General features: G+C 34.5%; 1 protein-coding gene across 1 annotated transcript in view; it reads left to right on the plus strand.

The window, feature by feature from the left end:
* Window positions 1-17,256, plus strand: part of BRWD3 (bromodomain and WD repeat domain containing 3) — a 142,730-nt gene that overhangs the window by 73,065 nt on the left and 52,409 nt on the right. Inside the window, exons 13-19 of the mRNA XM_006753357.2 lie at window positions 2,180-2,284; window positions 3,578-3,731; window positions 8,848-8,982; window positions 10,030-10,158; window positions 11,238-11,463; window positions 13,913-14,080; window positions 15,819-15,999. Of these exons, the coding sequence (XP_006753420.1) occupies window positions 2,180-2,284; window positions 3,578-3,731; window positions 8,848-8,982; window positions 10,030-10,158; window positions 11,238-11,463; window positions 13,913-14,080; window positions 15,819-15,999 (1,098 nt within the window). The remainder of the gene's footprint in view (window positions 1-2,179; window positions 2,285-3,577; window positions 3,732-8,847; window positions 8,983-10,029; window positions 10,159-11,237; window positions 11,464-13,912; window positions 14,081-15,818; window positions 16,000-17,256) is intronic.

The following is a 17,256-nucleotide window of genomic DNA, read 5'->3' on the forward strand; positions in this document are numbered from 1 at the left end:
TCATATGATAGATTTTCTATGTCTGTAAAACTCAGAAATTATATACAGGTATTCGTGTACCCTCTCAAATGTCTGATCCTGAAAAGATGATAATCTTCCCTTGACTAAAAATTGACTGACAATAGATTAAAAAATGTAACCACTTAACATAACTTGTATCCCTATATTTCTCTAAGGACTTTCTGTAGATTACCATGTTTTATTTTTAACTATTTTCAGACAGTAGGTGATTACTATTATCTTGATCTTTGTTAAATGCAAGAGTAAATAATGATGGTCTACAAAGAATGACACCTATACAGTATTAGCAAGGAAAAAAACATTCAAATGATTTTTAAGGTTGGTTTATTGCACAATATTTAGTTATACACCTGAAGATTTGTTTTATTATGACTTTTTCATGCTAAAAGAATCTGAATTAAATTCCTTGCCTTTTTTCTTTTAAAATATATTTTAATTGATTTCAGAGAAGAAGGGAGAGGGAGAGAGAGAGAGGATAGAAACATCAATGATGAGAGAGAATCATTGATTGGCTGCCTCCTGCATGCCCCCCACCGGGGATCGAGCCCACAACCCTGGGCATGTGCCCTTGACCGGAATTGAACCTGGGACCTTTTGGTCCTCAGGCCAACGCTCTATCCACTGAGCCAACCAGCCAGGGCTTCTTGCCTTTTTTCTTAAAGTAGAAACTCTCTTAATTAGTTACGTGGTCAATAAATACATCAAAATTTTTAAAAGGTACAATTTTACTAATGATCAAAGAAATGCAATTTAGAATAATATTAACAATATTTTTCTTTAAGAATGACAAGATAATGAAGAATGGTAACACCCAATATAGCCAAGAGTTTAGAGAAAATGGCTACTCTCCCATAATTTTTTATGGGATTATAAATTATTAAAAACTTTGGAAGTGATTTGGCAGTATGTTTCAAAAGCTTAAAAACTGTGTCTATCCTTTGACTCTGCAAAGATGTATATTGAGATTCATCACATTATCTATGATTGTGAAGGCTGGAAATAGTATAAATATTCATCATTGGGGGGTTGATTAAATACATTTTGATACAGCCATATAGTTGAGCACATTAAAAATGATGTCAGTGATTGAGTGTCAACCTATGAACCAGGAGGTCATGGTTCTATTCCTGAATGAGGCATGCCTGGGTTGTGGGCTTGATCCCTAGTGAGGGACGTTGAGAAGGCAAAGGATCAATGATTCTCATTATTGATGTTTTTATCTCTCTCCCTCTCCCTTCCTCTCTGAAATCAATAAAAAATATATATTTTAAAAAATGTGTTTTGTATTTGTATGCAGAAATATTTCTATAAAATATACTGAAGTTAGAGAAAAACATTATAAAACATCATATATTGTGTAATTCTATTTTCTTTGGGTGGAATATATAAGTATATATTTATGTCTTTTATAAAGTACTCAAAGTATAGAAATGTATGAACAGTGATGGAATTATTGCTGAATGAGTGTATTTTTATGTTATATTGAAATATAATTCTCATAACATAAAATTCAATGGTTTTTAGTGTATTCATAGAATTGTGCAACATTCAACACAATCAATTTTAGAACATTTTAATCACCTTAAAAAGAAATCTCATACCTTGAAGCTCTCAATCTACAATCTTTTTACACTCCCACTCTCAGCTCTGGTCAACCATTATTTACTTTTTGTCTCTAGATTTGCCCATTCTGGACATTTCATAAGTGAAATCTTTTGTGACTGATTTCTTTCACTTAGCATAATGTTTTCAATATTCATCCATGTTGCAGCATATATCATTATTTCTTTCCTTTTTATTGATGAATATTATTTGAATGTATGGAATATACCACAGTTTATCCATTTATCAGTTGATGGACATTTGGGTTGGTGCCACTTCTTGGCCTATTATGAATAATGCCATAAATATTTGTATACAAGTTTTTGTGTGGACTAATGTTTTCATTTCCTTTGGATATATACCTGGGGGTAGAATTGCTAGGTCATACAGTAACTTGTTTATCCTTTTGAGGAACTGCCAACTGTTTTCTAAAGTACACCATTTTTGTTCTCCCCAGTAGTAATATATGGATGAAAGTATTACTTTTATGATTAGCAAAAAAGTGATTTCCTTTTTGGAGGAAAGTAATAAGGGTATTTTTACTTTTTCTTTGCAGTTTAAGATTTGTTAGTGGAAGCAGAGATGGAACAGCAAGAATTTGGCAATATCAGCAACAAGAATGGAAGAGTATAGTGCTAGATATGGCTACTAAAATGACTGGGTAAGTTTGGATGTTAGGTATTTCATTAGTTTTCAAAAGGCATAGTATCTTACATTATTGAATTATATTTAATAATGAAAGTAAAATATCTTTTTAGATTAGTAAATAGTTTACAGTTATTTGGTAGGTGTGAAATTTGCATCTGTACTTTGTTTCCAAATAAATTGCCTTTTGCTTTTTTTTTTTTTTTTTTTTTTACAGAGAGGAAGGGAGAGAGATAGAGAGCTAGAAACATCGATGAGAGAGAAACATCGATCAGCTGCCTCCTGCACATCTCCTACTGGGGATGTGCCCGCAACCAAGGTACATGCCCTTGACCGGAATCGAACCTGGGACCTTTCAGTCCGCAGGCCGATGCTCTATCCACTGAGCCAAACCGGTTTCGGCGTGCCTTTTGCTTTTGATTGACATACTGGATGATAGAAATATTGCTGACTCATTTAAAATTCTGGACTCCTTTGATCACTGTGCTCTACTAATGCCCATGGAGTCATTCTCTGCCTTCGTTTTCTACAGGTCATATACAGGGAGCCCCCCAAAAATGTGTGTTGAAGGCAGTGTTTATAAAAATACATTTCATTTTCAAAATGTAAGCAAATCTACAGCTATCAGCTGTTAAAGTATGTATACAGTTTGAGGTTATCCCTATTGTATGTCATTATATATTTATTTTCCTAATTTACTAAGGATACCTTTAGAATTATTCTTATTGTTAGCATTCCTACTCAACATTATAAGTACACTTAATCAGCATTTTTTTCCTTATCTTCACTATTGATTGAAAGATCAATAGTTTATGACTGAAATTAATTATTATTTCCATTTATAACAATATAAAACTGACTTTGTAGTCATAGCCAGCTACTGATGATGTTATATTCAATTAAACCAAAAGTTACCAAATCTTTTACTGCACTTGCATATGATCTATTAGTTTCACAAAATTTAATATTTAAGGGAATAAAGTGTCCACATATGTTTTCTTTATATTTTCTAGTATCTAGTATTTTAACGTGTTTGTAGATTTCTTTTTAATTTTGCTTTTTTGTTGTTCTTGTGTAACTACATGCAAAATTTTTGCCACTTGTGTCCTTTTTTTCTTCCCTAAAATAAGCTATTGATATTGGCCTATGCAGGTATTTTTTATTTTATTTCATCAGTACTTAAATTTATGTTTTATAATTTATATCCAAAAATTTGCATACTCCTGGGGAAATTTTTTGACATAATTTACTATGTTGCACTTTTGTTAAGAATTTACAGTGTATGAATACTGCACATTATTTTGTTTAGGAATAACTTGCCTTCTGGGGAAGACAAGGTCACTAAACTTAAGGTGACTATGGTAGCCTGGGATCGCTATGACACCACAATTATTACTGCAGTGAACAATTTCCTTTTGAAAGTATGGAATTCAGTCACTGGGCAACTTCTTCATACATTATCTGTAAGTATTCTATTTTTAGAATAATTAAAATGGTCAAAAAGGGCATTCTAGAAGACAGGAAATTTATGTTCCAGTTTATTTTCTATGACTTACTATCCCTTAGAGAAGTAATTATGTGAGGTACCTCTGTTTACATATTTGCAAAATAGTGATGACACATGGTATAGCTGCTAAAAGCAGTTATGAAAATTTTCAAGATCCTTTCCAGTTCTGGTATTTATTTATCTGTTATGTTTTTGTATGCAGCCAAGAATATATGTTATTTTGTTTCTGGCATGCACTGGGACTTTTTGTTCTTACTATTTTAGGGATAGAACTAACTTTGTTTTGACAAGGATATTTTATATATTCTACCTTCATGGATTAGTTTATATAAGAAATGGAGGTAAGAGGAAGTTGGAGAAAAAGGTGTCTTTTCCTCTTTCTTCTATCTTGGTTAATCTTCACCCAAAGATATTTTTTCCAATTGAATTTTAGAGAGATTGGAAGGGAGAGGGAGACACATACAGAGAGAGAGAAACATTGATTTGAGAGAGACACTTCAATTGGTTGCCTCCTTCATGGGGCCCTGACCTAGTCTGGGATTGAACCTGAAACCAAGGTATGCACCCTTGACTAGAATCGAACCCACAAGCCGATTGAGCCAATTCGGCTAGGGCTCCTCTTTCTTTTTTTAAAAAAATGTATTTGTCATAGTAAAAGGCTGCTATACTTGCATTGTGAAAGTTGATAGGATTAATAACTGAAATTACATGGGTGTGTTTGATGCTTGGCAGTTTAAGATAGTTCAAGTTGACTTCAAGTTAAATTAAATTATTGATTCATAGGTATTTTAAGGGGAAGGGCCAAGTGTTTGCCCTATGGTTTATACCACCAAATTTCAACCCATGTGCTGCAGCACACTGGTGTGCCACAAGAATTTTCAAAATATGATTATTTAGTCAGGGTCACTGACCTCTTTTCCCTTAGATTGTCAAATTAAAAAATGACAACAACAATAGCCATACAGTGTGAATAAATCAAAATTAAATCTTTTTTTTTGTCAGATCAGCAAAAATATAATGTCTTTTTTGGTGTGCCACAAAATTTTAGTAATTACTTTTTCTTGAGATGAAAAAGGTTTAAAATCGCTGGTAAATAAAATAGTGATAGGGACTAGAAACCAATTCTCATAACTTGACTTTGCAGCATACCATGGTTCAATCCTTATTGACTCCTTTCTGAGATAATCTTACCTAATGCATATTAGCTTTCTAAAGATTTCTTTATTTTTGGGTGGATTTCCAGTTTATCTTTCATATACCTCCTAAGTTCTCTTTCCTAAATAAAACTTTAACACTGTTCAGTGGAATTTTAGGTTCTTCCTTATATATATATAAGCCAGCACTTACCTTGTTCTGGCTTTCTCTGTTCCCTAGTATAAGTTTCTGTTAATATGTGTGGAAAATCCTTTACTATTTGCTTGATTATTTTTTAATATTTTTTAATTGATTTCAGAGAGAGGAAAGGAGAGGGAGAGAGGGATAGAAAAATCAATGATAAGAGAGAACCATTGATCAGCTGCCTCCTGCATGCCAGGGATTGAGCCCATAACCCAGGCACGTGTCCTGACCAGGAATCAAACTGTGACCTCCTGGTTCATGGGTTGATGCTCAACTACTGAGCCAAATTTGTGCACTCGGGGTGGGTGGGGGTCCCTCAGCCCAGTCTGCGCCCTCTCACAGTCCAGGAGCCTCAGGGGATGTCCAACTGATGCCTTAGCACTGCCACGGAGGCAGGAGAGGTTCCCACCACCGCTGCTGCACTCACCTGCAGTGAGCCCAGCTTAGGGCTTCTGGCTGAGCAATGCTCCCCCTATGGGAGCACACTGACCACCAGGGGGCAGCTCCTGTGTTGAGCATCTGCTCTCTGGTGGTCAGTGCACATCATAGCAACTTCCATTCGGTCAATTTGCATATTAGCCTTTTATTATATAGGATTTTATTTAACCTAGTATATCCAAACGAGTAGCATTTCAACATATAATTAATATAAAATTATTAATGAAATATATTTTTAAAAAATATTTTTATTGGTTTCAGAGAGGAAGGGAGAGGGAGAAAGAGATAGAAACATCAATGATGAGAGAGAATTATTGATCAGCTGCCTCCTGCACACTCCACATTGGGGATCAAGTCCGTAACCCGGGCATGTGCCCCAAACCAGAAATCAAACTGTGACCTCCTGGTTCGTAGGTCAAGACTCAACCATTGAGCCACGCTGGCTGGACTTAATGAAATATTTTGCTTTATTTTTTTTCACACTAAATCTTTGAAATCAACTGTGTGTTTTATACTTAGAGAATATCTCAATTCAGACTAGCCACATTGCAAATGCTTAATATCCGTATGTGGTTAAAACTACATTATTAGACAGCACAAGTCTATATGTCTAAAAATCACAATTTCTGTCTAGGGCGGGGGGGGGGAAATGGACACATATGTAATACCCTTTGTAATAAAAAATTAAAAAAAAATAAAGATAAATTACATCTTAAAAAAAATAAAAAATAAATAAAAATCACAATTTCAAAGGCCATGCTATAGCCATTGATTTTATAAATCCATGTAAAATTCTTTCTTGATAAGTCCCTTAATTTAGAGTTTTGTTTAGTTGCACTATTGCCATGGGCTGACTCATAGGTTATCTGTTTTCTGTGAATTTTACTGAAGAAATTTTAGAACAGATTACTTTCAGTCCTTATAACAGTCAAATTTACTTAGTTTTTGTAAAGAGCTTATATTTTCTGTGTTAACAATTTGTATATCAGGGTCTTAGTGGGGTATAAAGTTTTTCCATTCAGCAAATACTTACTGAGCATCTCCTCTGTGCCAGCCACTGAGTTGGGTATTAGTAATAAATGATTTTATAGCCTTTTAGGAGAAAAAATTAATCAAATAAATGCTAAGAAAGAGAAGTGCAAAATTAAATGCAAGTTTCCAACAAGTTGACAAAACCTGATCTGGGAGAGTCAGAGCAAGTTTCCTGAGGAAGTGAAGTTTGAGTTAAGATTTGAAAGGTAGATAGAAATTACCCAGGTCTTAGCCTAAATGTCACATCCTTGACAAGGCCTTTGCTGATCAAACAATCTGGATTGGCCTCCTCTTGCTTTATTTTAATCATAGTGTTCATCACTTCCTGATATTTTTCTTGTTTACTTTCTTTCTCAACATGGTAGGAGATCAATAAATATTTGATATATTACATATGTGAGGAGATTCGAAAGTCTTTACAGCAGTAGGGAAAAGCATGTACAAAGGTCCTGGGGTAGAAGGGAATTGAAAGAAAGCCAGTTTTTGACTGAAGCACAGAAAGCAGAAATAGAGTGTCACTAGATAGAATTGAAGAAATGGACAGGGGCCAGACCATTCAAGGTCTTGTGAGATCTCCCCAAAGACTATTTGGGAATCATTAAAGAGTTTAAAAGCAAAGGTATTACCTATGAATTATTGCTTTTGAAAAATACCATACAAGTCTGGCAACAGAATAATTAGATTGGAGATAAGAATGACATTGGGTATATTGTCGGAGTCAAGAGTAGGATGGACCATTATGATAATTTGGATTTGTGTGGTGGTGGTAGAAATAGAAGTGTACTTAATAAATAAAAATAGGACAGATGATGAGTCTTAAGACATTACTGGATTTGACTAGGTTTTGTTCCCTAGATCCAGTGTCTATGCAGTATCCCAAGGCATATGACCAAAATATTAATTCTCCTATTTAAGAGCCTTTTTTCCACTGAAGTAATTGTATCATTAAAATTTAACAAAGTAATTTTATTGTTTACTTGTTAGGATCCTGCAAAAATATTTACTGTATCAAATTGATTATTCAGGAAGAGATTTTTGTTATAACAAAAGATTTTGTAGTAGTCACTGGGAAAACAGTTTTGATAAATTTTAATTGTGATAATATTTATTGTATTGGGATTTTACCTTCTAATCTTAACACTTCTTCACATTTTCAGCCTGCCTGCAATTATTTTTTAATAAGCTTTATTTTTGTCCATGATGGTAATGTGGCAGGATACTCTATTGTATTTCTTATACAGTGATTTGGGATAAGGTGCACTTTGTAGATTCAAAATATATGATCATTTCTAGAGGCTCTTGATGTGTAATATGATGTTTTATTAAGTGAAGTTCAACTTCAGGATGTCTTGTATCTTTTTCTAAGACTTATAGCCTGTTCTTAATCATGTACTCTCTAACCAGGAATTAAGTAAAATCAACAATGATCTAAATCAGATGTTGGCAAACTTTTTCTTTAAGAGGCCACATAATAAATATTTTAGGCTTTGTAGGCCACATAGGATCACTGTTGAATATTCTTTTTTTTTTTTACAACCTTTAATCAATGTAAAACCATTCTAAGCTCACCGACTGTGTATACAAAAACATCTGGGAGCTGGATTTGGCCTGTAGGTTCAAGTTTGCAGATCCCTGAAGTAAGATCTCTCTATATACTGATAAATCATTTATTTATTAGAAGGCAAACATATATGTAGAACATTGGTTTTCAAACTTTTTAATAAGCAAATCCATTTCTCAGCATATTAAATGAAATTCTCAATTATGAAGTAGATAAAGGATAGCGTCAGTTCAGTATACTTTGTTGTTTGAATGTATCGTGAGGCCTCATAAAATACAATTTGAATACCAATGATAGAGACTGCTGGCTGAAGAACAATGAAGGTTTGTCTGTTATCACTGTGGCATAACTGAGTATTAATGAATGATTCTGTTTGTTACATTTTCTGTGGCCTTTTAAATAGTAGAGTCCTAGAAAAACCAGTTCCACTTTAGGACCCTGGTTAATGAGCTGTAACTGTTTTGAACTATGTATTAAATACTTTTTCAGTTCTTCTGTCTATTTAATACTTTATGAAATCAACACTAAAACGTACAAGGAAATCTTACCTAAGTATTCACTGTAGTGCCCGTGTATTAAATTCTGCTAACTTTGATGGGCATGAATTAATCTGAATCGGATTGATAGTGTACTCTGGAGATCTTTTGACCAAATAAACCAGATGCTTAAGGTTGCTTTTCGTGTTTAATTGATTTTATCACAGGGACATGATGATGAAGTATTTGTTTTGGAAGCACATCCATTTGATCAAAGGATCATACTTTCAGCGGGCCATGATGGGAACATTTTCATTTGGGACCTTGACCGGGGGACCAAAATTCGGAATTATTTTAACATGGTAAGAAAAAATTGTGCTTAGTTCATATTACAACAGGTTTCTCTTTTATGACAACTTGGTAATTAAAGTATATTTAGTGCGAAAGAACCTCATGTGACCTGTGTTTAAATCCACAGAGTAACTGAATCATTCAAGACCTAAGTGTAAGGCCAGTAGAGAATTATACCTTTCAGGATGACTGTTTTCATGGTGTTAGCATTTACCAAATTCTGGTCCCCAGCCCTAAACTCTCAAAACTCAGATATAATGAACTTTTGGAGCGAACACTAACCAAACTCACAAAAAGGTTAATGCTTATATTATCATCCTAATTTATTAATCAAAACAGTTGACTATATTTTATCTGCTTCTGGTGAACCCCATATGGCTTAATTAGTCATCAGGGAGTTGTTTGGCAAATGTAGCATTGGAGATATGAATACTCTTGATATATATATTTTGCACAAATCATGTAAAAATCTGGTGAGCTGTCTCTTCTCCCAGTAGAATGAACACCTTCCTATGGTTATGGGACTACTCCTATCCTACATACTCAGTTTCCTTCTCTGAAGAAGCATTGTTCCTAAACATTTCTGAATTGTTATCCTTTGAGGTCCCTTTTATAGGTTTTAAACAGATCCAGGGCATTAATAATAACATCTGTCTTTTATTGATAAAATTGATTTGTGTGCTTTAATTTTAGGATGGTTATTTTAAGACTTACTTGCATTACAATTTAAGATGTAAAGATAATATTTTAACTTTGCTGAGATATCACCTTTGTCAATTTGGTTGTGTTTAGATGTTTTTAGTCCCCTCAGTCACTCATTTAGTACTGTTTGAAATATGGCATTGTTAATATTTGATACCATGCATTGTATTTTTATTCTCCCTAATTTCTTTTAGAGCGTACTGTTTCCATTAGGATCCTGGCTACAGAAGCCAGAGAGTACATTGGAATGTTGATGCATCACAGAATTCAAGATATGAGCAAGCAGACACTATTGCTTATTTATTATTTGAAAATTACCTCTTACGATGATTTAAAATTACTCCTCTAAATTTCAGATTGAAGGCCAAGGCCATGGTGCAGTGTTTGATTGTAAATTTTCACCAGATGGAAACCATTTTGCCTGCACAGATTCTCATGGGCATTTGCTGCTTTTTGGTTTTGGATGCAGTAAATACTATGAAAAGGTTAGTATATTTGATTTTTGTTGAAGACTTTAGCTTTGGATTGTATCATTTATAAATTTTCTTTGAAGTCTTTAGTTAATAAGTGTCATTGTGTGTTAATAGATATAAAACAACTAAGTTACCTTTCTTGGTAAAACATAAGACTTAATAGTGATTAAAATATATACAGGGTGATATAGATATAAAAATTCATTAGAACATATTCTCTGTACTACCTTTCAGGTGTAATAGGTGAGGACAACTGTAAAATTGCATCCTGTACTTATCATAAATTGGGAATAAACAGCTGGTGATCGAACATTATTTTCTTGCTTGGCTACTTTACCTATTATTGATCTTATTAAAATACTTTGGAAACTGACTTCACCAGTTCCTTATATTTTATTAGCTGTGACTTTGAAATAGATTTTAGAATCTTGGAGTTGGACGATAATTCAGAATCACTGAGTTCAGCTCAATACTTTTATCACATTTTAGTGTCTAGGCCAGTGATGGCGAACCTTTTGAGCTCGGTGTGTCAGCATTTTGAAAAACCCTAACTTAACTCTGGTGCCGTGTCACATATAGAAATTTTTTGATATTTGCAACCATAGTAAAACAAAGACTTATATTTTTGATATTTATTTTATATATTTAAATGCCATTTAACAAAGAAAAATCAACCAAAAAAATGAGTTCGTGTGTCACCTCTGACACATGTGTCATAGGTTCACCATCACTGGTCTAGGCAATTGATATCTACATGCATCACTGTTTATATTTCATTCCATTCTTATTTGAATAAAAATAAGCAAGAAAAATAGTCATAAAGGTTTATATGTTTTTTGGAACTTAAATAAAAATAAGAGAAATATGATATAGGCCCAGAAAGTAGTACAGATTGCAGGATTTTGTGGAGAAAATATGAGATTACAATCTAGGTGAAGCACTTCTACCTATAGAAAATATGTGGCAATAAAGGAATAGAAGAAAATGGAAAGATTGTCTGATTTGAAAAATGCATGTGCTCTAGGAGTGAAAATAAGTGCTTATATCTGTAAATTCCCTGTGCACATAAATACTAAGCATCTGTCATAAAGATTCCAGATCAGATGTTCTTCCACACGGATTATCGACCTCTTATCCGTGATGCCAACAACTATGTATTAGATGAACAAACCCAGCAAGCTCCTCACCTCATGCCTCCCCCATTCTTGGTGGATGTTGATGGAAATCCTCATCCTACAAAATTCCAAAGGCTGGTACCAGGACGGGAAAATTGTAAAGATGAGCAACTTATACCACAGCTGGGATATGTGGCTAATGGTATGTTATTTCTAAAATTAAATTTAAAACATTTTGCAAAATGTTATACTTGCTGCTGTTCTCTCTATGATATATGCCTCCTGTGAAACTCTGTGGCAGATTATAATATATTTTAGCTTTATTAAGTTTCAGTTGCATAGTACTTTTTACCTTGCTCCAGAGTATTTTTACATTGCTTATTTCACCTGGACACAGATAAATGGATTAGGGCAAACCAGAATATGCTCAAGAAGAGAATGACCTGCTTTCTTAATGTTCTGAACATATGTATTATCATGTTGTTTATAGCATTAACTTTTTTTAATATATTTTATTGATTTTTACAGAGAAGAAGGGAGAAGGATAGAGAGTTAGAAACATCGATGAGAGATAAACATCAATCAGCTGCCTCCTGCACACCCCACACTGGGGGATGTGCCCGCAACCCAGGTACATGCTCTTGACTGGAATCGAACCTGGGACCTTTTAGTCCACAGGCCGACGCTCTATCCACTGAGCCAAACCAGTCAGGGAGATATAGCATTAACTTCTAGTAATGATTGCCTGTGCTAACTTTAATGTGTCAAGCTTTTATAATAGGTGAAATTCCACTGCTCATAGTATTGGTATTTTAATTTGAGAGTCCATAGTTAATGGACCTAAGAAGAGTAAATTTCAAAACCAAAAGCTTGGAAGTGGCTATTTACCTATCCTCATGTTTGAAAAGCAAAAAACTATTGTGTTGGAAAGAGGGGATTGTAAGTGCTTAAATAATACACAATCTTGGAGGATATTGAAACAGTGGTGATGCATAATGGGAGGATATATATATGCAAAAAGACTGAACAGTGGAACAACCGAACAGAACAACCGGTTGCTATGATGTGTGTGGACCACCAGGGGGCACATGCAGAACGTGGCGGGCGTTGGCCACGGTGGGATGATGAAACAGGTGAGTGGTGGTGCCAGACCAAGGCAGGGCACCAGTTGCTGCCAATGGGGCAAGCCTCTGGAGATTAATGAAAATTCTTTGCTCCTGCATGCTACAGTCCCACCTGGCGCTCGCACCCACTGCTGGCAACAGCCCTGCTCACATCCACTGCTGGCACCCAGCGTGGGTCCCGATCACCCCTGAGAGCTTCTCCACCTCCCCCTTCTCTTGAGGGGTGATCAGGACAGCATCCGCCTCTCACACCTGCTGCCAGTGGCAGCCCTGCTTGCACCCACTGCCGGCGCTGGCCCCAATCGCTCCATGTCATCAGCGGGTGCAAGCAGGGCTGGCACCATCAGAGCGTGGGAGCAGTGGCGGCGGGAGTGGGGCTGCTGGCAGCCAGGGGACTGGGGTCCATAGCAGGAGGGGCTAGGCGGGGGAGCAGAGGATGCACTGAGACCCGCCCCTGTGCCCACCACAGCCTCAGCCCACAGTTCCTTTCAAGGTGCACGAATTCGTGCACTGGGACCCTAGTAGTAGAATAAGACATTGAAATAAACTTTTCTCTATCAGAGCAGCTCTTCTGGTTAGCATATTTCCCTTGTGTATACTGCCTCTTCCACACGACCCCCACACCCGAATGCTTTCGTATCTTTGTTATATGTAGGTATGACCTAGTGAGTTATTGACTTGCAAATAACTTTTTACTAGGGAATTTAGACTTTACCTTTATAGAGTGAAATGTTGCACATTTTTTATGATCTTTCTTTTAAAAATTTATAAAGCAATGAAAAGGTGTTACCATGTGTTGATGATTACTTTGATTATATGCAATTTTTAAACAAGGGGGAAGCATGAATATTAAGTAGGAGATAAAATTAAAATATTTGAATAAAAACATTTGTAATTCATCCACTTGATTTCCTGTAAGACCCGTTCATTTGGCTATTCTACTAGATACCATTTAATCTGACTAGAGAATAAGATGAAAAACTGGTTTAATATCTAGCTGAGAAAGAAAAAGATCATAGAAATAAAGTATTTATTCAGAAGTAATTGAATTCATAAGAGTAATTTTCTATTCATCAATATATTGAGATGTTATCAAAAGAGAACATTTGAAAGTGGCGAACATCATTTGGTTTCTTTCAGAAAGGAAATTCTCATGAAAGTAAGATGCAAAACATTTTAGTTATCTGTTTGAACTTGTTAAAACCTTACTCAAACCTCTACTTCCAACTTTTAGTTTAGAATATTCCATGGAGAGAATTCATCTTTAAATTAATAAATTTAATAATTATTTTTTAAGATAAGAAAGCCCTCATAATGTCTAATTTTAAGATATTGGGTAAGTCAAGCTGACATGCCAATTTTTTTTAAGTTCTTTTAAAAGTATTTAATTTGATATATGCTTTGTTTTCATTTTTATCCTGTTTTTTTTTTATCTAGAAATTTACATATTAAGCTTGTTTTTTACTCTGTTTAGGGTATACTAAAACATAAGTAAATTAGTGGCCTTGTATTTTTGGTCTCATTAAGGTGATGGTGAGGTGGTAGAACAGGTAATTGGGCAACAAACCAATGACCAAGATGAGAGCATTCTTGATGGAATAATCAGGGAGCTACAGAGAGAACAAGATCTGAGACTAATTAACGAAGGAGATGTTCCACATTTTCCACTTAACAGATCATATCCTGCTAATGGTGGTAAGTGTGTGTGTGTGTATGTGTATGTATGTATGTAAAAGGTATGATAAACGGGTTTTAATTATTTTACTTATACAAAGTAATTGCATGTGAGAAACATTTTAAGTTTATAAATAAAAACATTTGGAGGGGTGTTTTTTTTATTTTTTTGTACTAGATATTTATTTTTAATTTTTTAAAATGTGCTTTTATTATTGATTTTTTTAGAGAGAGAGGGAGGGAGAGGAATGAGAGAGAGAAAGAGAGAGAGAGAGAGATGAGAGAGACATCAATGTGAGTGACATTCATCGGTTGCCTCCTGTATATGCTCCAACCAGGTATCAAACCTGCTACCTGGATATGTGCCCTTACCAACTGAGCCACACCAGCTAGGGCTTTTCTTTTTTAATTTATTTTTCAGTTACGGAAAAATAACATTTTTATTAATTTACAATTGTGATAATAGATATACCAACAGTACTATAATCTCATTATCTTTGTGGCTCAAATGACTTTAGGAAATATAGGTAGTTTATTTTAATATACAGTAGTCATTTCCCTCCCCCCTTATCTGCATAGGATAGGTTGCAAGATCCCCAGTGGATGCCTGAAACTGCACATAGTACCAAACCCTATATGTACTATCTTATTCTGTATATATACCTATGATAAATTTTAATTTATAAGTTAGGCACATTAAGAGATTAATAACAGTAGCTAATAATAAAATAGGATAATTATAACATTATAGCATAATAAAAGTAACATGATTATGATCTCTCTCTCTCTCTCTCTCTCTCTCTCTCTCTGATACTGATCTCTCTCTGATAACTAAGCTCCCTCTGGTAACTGAAAATTAAGTGACTGGTAGGGAGCATATACAGCATGGATACTTTGGACAAAGTGATGATTCCTGTCCCAATATTTCACCACACTATGCAGAATGGAGTACAATTCAAAACTTATGAGTTATTTATTTCTGGAATTTTCTATTTAGTATTTTCAGGCCTCAGTTAATCATGGGTAACTGAAACTGCTAATAAGAGGGAAAGTGTATTAGGTTTCTTTGAACAGATTTAAAATGCCATTAGTCAAAGGGATCCCGTCTAATTCTATTTGCAATGTTCCTTTGAGTGTTCTCTGGTGCTTATTTTAAGTTGACTTTCAGTTTCCATTTTTTGGTTTATTTGAAAATACAACATAAATAAATTAATAGGGACCTTTCTAGGGGATTAAAAGTAAAAATATAATTTTTATTACTATTTCCCTTTTTATTGTTTATCAATTTTGAAAATGAAATTTTGAATATTAAATTCTTTTCCAATTTATATTTTTTCTCTTACTAATTTTGAAAGCCTTGTTGAAGCTTTATTCAGAGTCCTCTTAATGGTCTAAATAAAGATTGAATTTAAATTTAAAAAGCAGCTTTCTGAGCTAGTACTAATAGACATTTGTGATTCTACTGTCATGTTAAATATACTTCTTGGGGGGCATTTACTGAGCAGTTAGTAGATGAGAGATGTAAAAGTGTTTTGAAAAATATTGAAAGGGCTATGGAAACTTTAAACATTTATTTAGTGCCAGCTTCGTTCATGATACTAATGAAAGCCATCAAGGGGATGTATAAAAAATGTAGAACCAAGGGTTATTAATGTTGTCCAGTACTATTACTTGGAATTTCCTATTTTATTTAGAACTCTGATCTGAAAAAATTTGGTGCCTTTGCTCAGAAAAGTATCTTTCTTTGTTTTTGTTTTAGCTCTGAGAAGTCCAAATATGGACATATCTTCTCCAAATATTGGGCTCCGACGTAATGGTCAAATTGAAGGTGTCCGACAAATGCATAACAATGCTCTTCGTAGCCAGATGGCCACTGAACGAGATCTCATGGCATGGAGCAGAAGAGTGGTGGTAAATGAACTAAATCATGGGGTTAGTAGGTGAGTTAATAAGGTAACATTCATAAGAAAATTGAGAGCTTTGTTTTTTGTAAGTAAATCAAAATGTTCTCTGTTATTCTAATAACTAAAATATTTTTGAAATCCACTAAGTTGTGCATTAGTTTTTTCACTTTATTTCAGTTAGTGCATTCCATAACAATTTAATGATTGTCTTTAATTTTCTTAGCTTTGTGTTAAATATTGAAAAATGAAAATTAAGATCTTTGTCTTCCATGTTGATAGTGTAGATTAGAAGATAAGAATACAGATAATGTTAAGTAAAAACATGAGGCTATGTGGATAAATATGTCAGTGATATATGAATCTAAACTTCAACAGTGTTTCTTAGAAGGCTATCAACTGGAGTAGTTTGCAATATAGATATATAGTAGATTCTAGTGGTTAAGGTGTATTTAAGTGTTATTTAAGTGAACTTGGAGTATGAAAGGATTTTGTTAGGATAAATTTTAAACTTAAAATCCCTATCCTTTATATTCATTAGAATTCCACATACAAGTGAAATCCTATCGTACTTGTCTTTCTCTGACTGGCTTATTTCACTTAGCATAATACTTTTCAAGTCCATCCATGTTGTCACCAAACGTAAGATTGCGTTCTTTTTTACAGCTGAGCAGCATTCCATGGTGTAAATGTACCACAGCTTTTTTATCCACTCATCTACTGATGGAAACTTGAGCTGTTTCCAAATCTTAGCTATTGTAAATACGGCTGCTATGAACATAGGGGTGCATATATTCTTTCTGATTAGTGTTTCAGGCTTAGAATATATTCCTAGAAGTAGGAACCCTGAGTCAAAGGCAGTTCCATTTATTTATTTATTTATTTATTTATTTATTTATTTATTTATTCTGTCATTGTGTCCCCCTCCGCGACCTCCCCCTCCTCGCTAGACTATAAGCTCAAGAAAGACAAGGGTCACATTGTATACACCAGGCGTCTAATATATACGCAATATCTGTTATTTGAATGAGTGATTCCAGCAATCCGAGAGCCCTGGGCTTTAACTATATAGATAGGTGGTTTTAAGTCACTCAGCGAGATCCCCTAATAAAGGTGATAAACATAAAAGGCGATAAACATTTACTGAACACAATGACTTCCTTCAAACCCAGGGCGGTTTTTCAGCAAAGTCCTGACATTTAAGTGCGTACTGCTGCAACCGAAAAGACTTACTCTGGCTTCAGAGCTTAAATTAACATCGTAAAACCTGGGAAGTCATCAAATGGGCATGAGCTC

The sequence above is a fragment of the Myotis davidii genome, unplaced genomic scaffold, assembly GCF_000327345.1.
Source record: "Myotis davidii unplaced genomic scaffold, ASM32734v1 scaffold1111, whole genome shotgun sequence".
NCBI classification, from domain to species: domain Eukaryota; kingdom Metazoa; phylum Chordata; class Mammalia; order Chiroptera; family Vespertilionidae; genus Myotis; species Myotis davidii.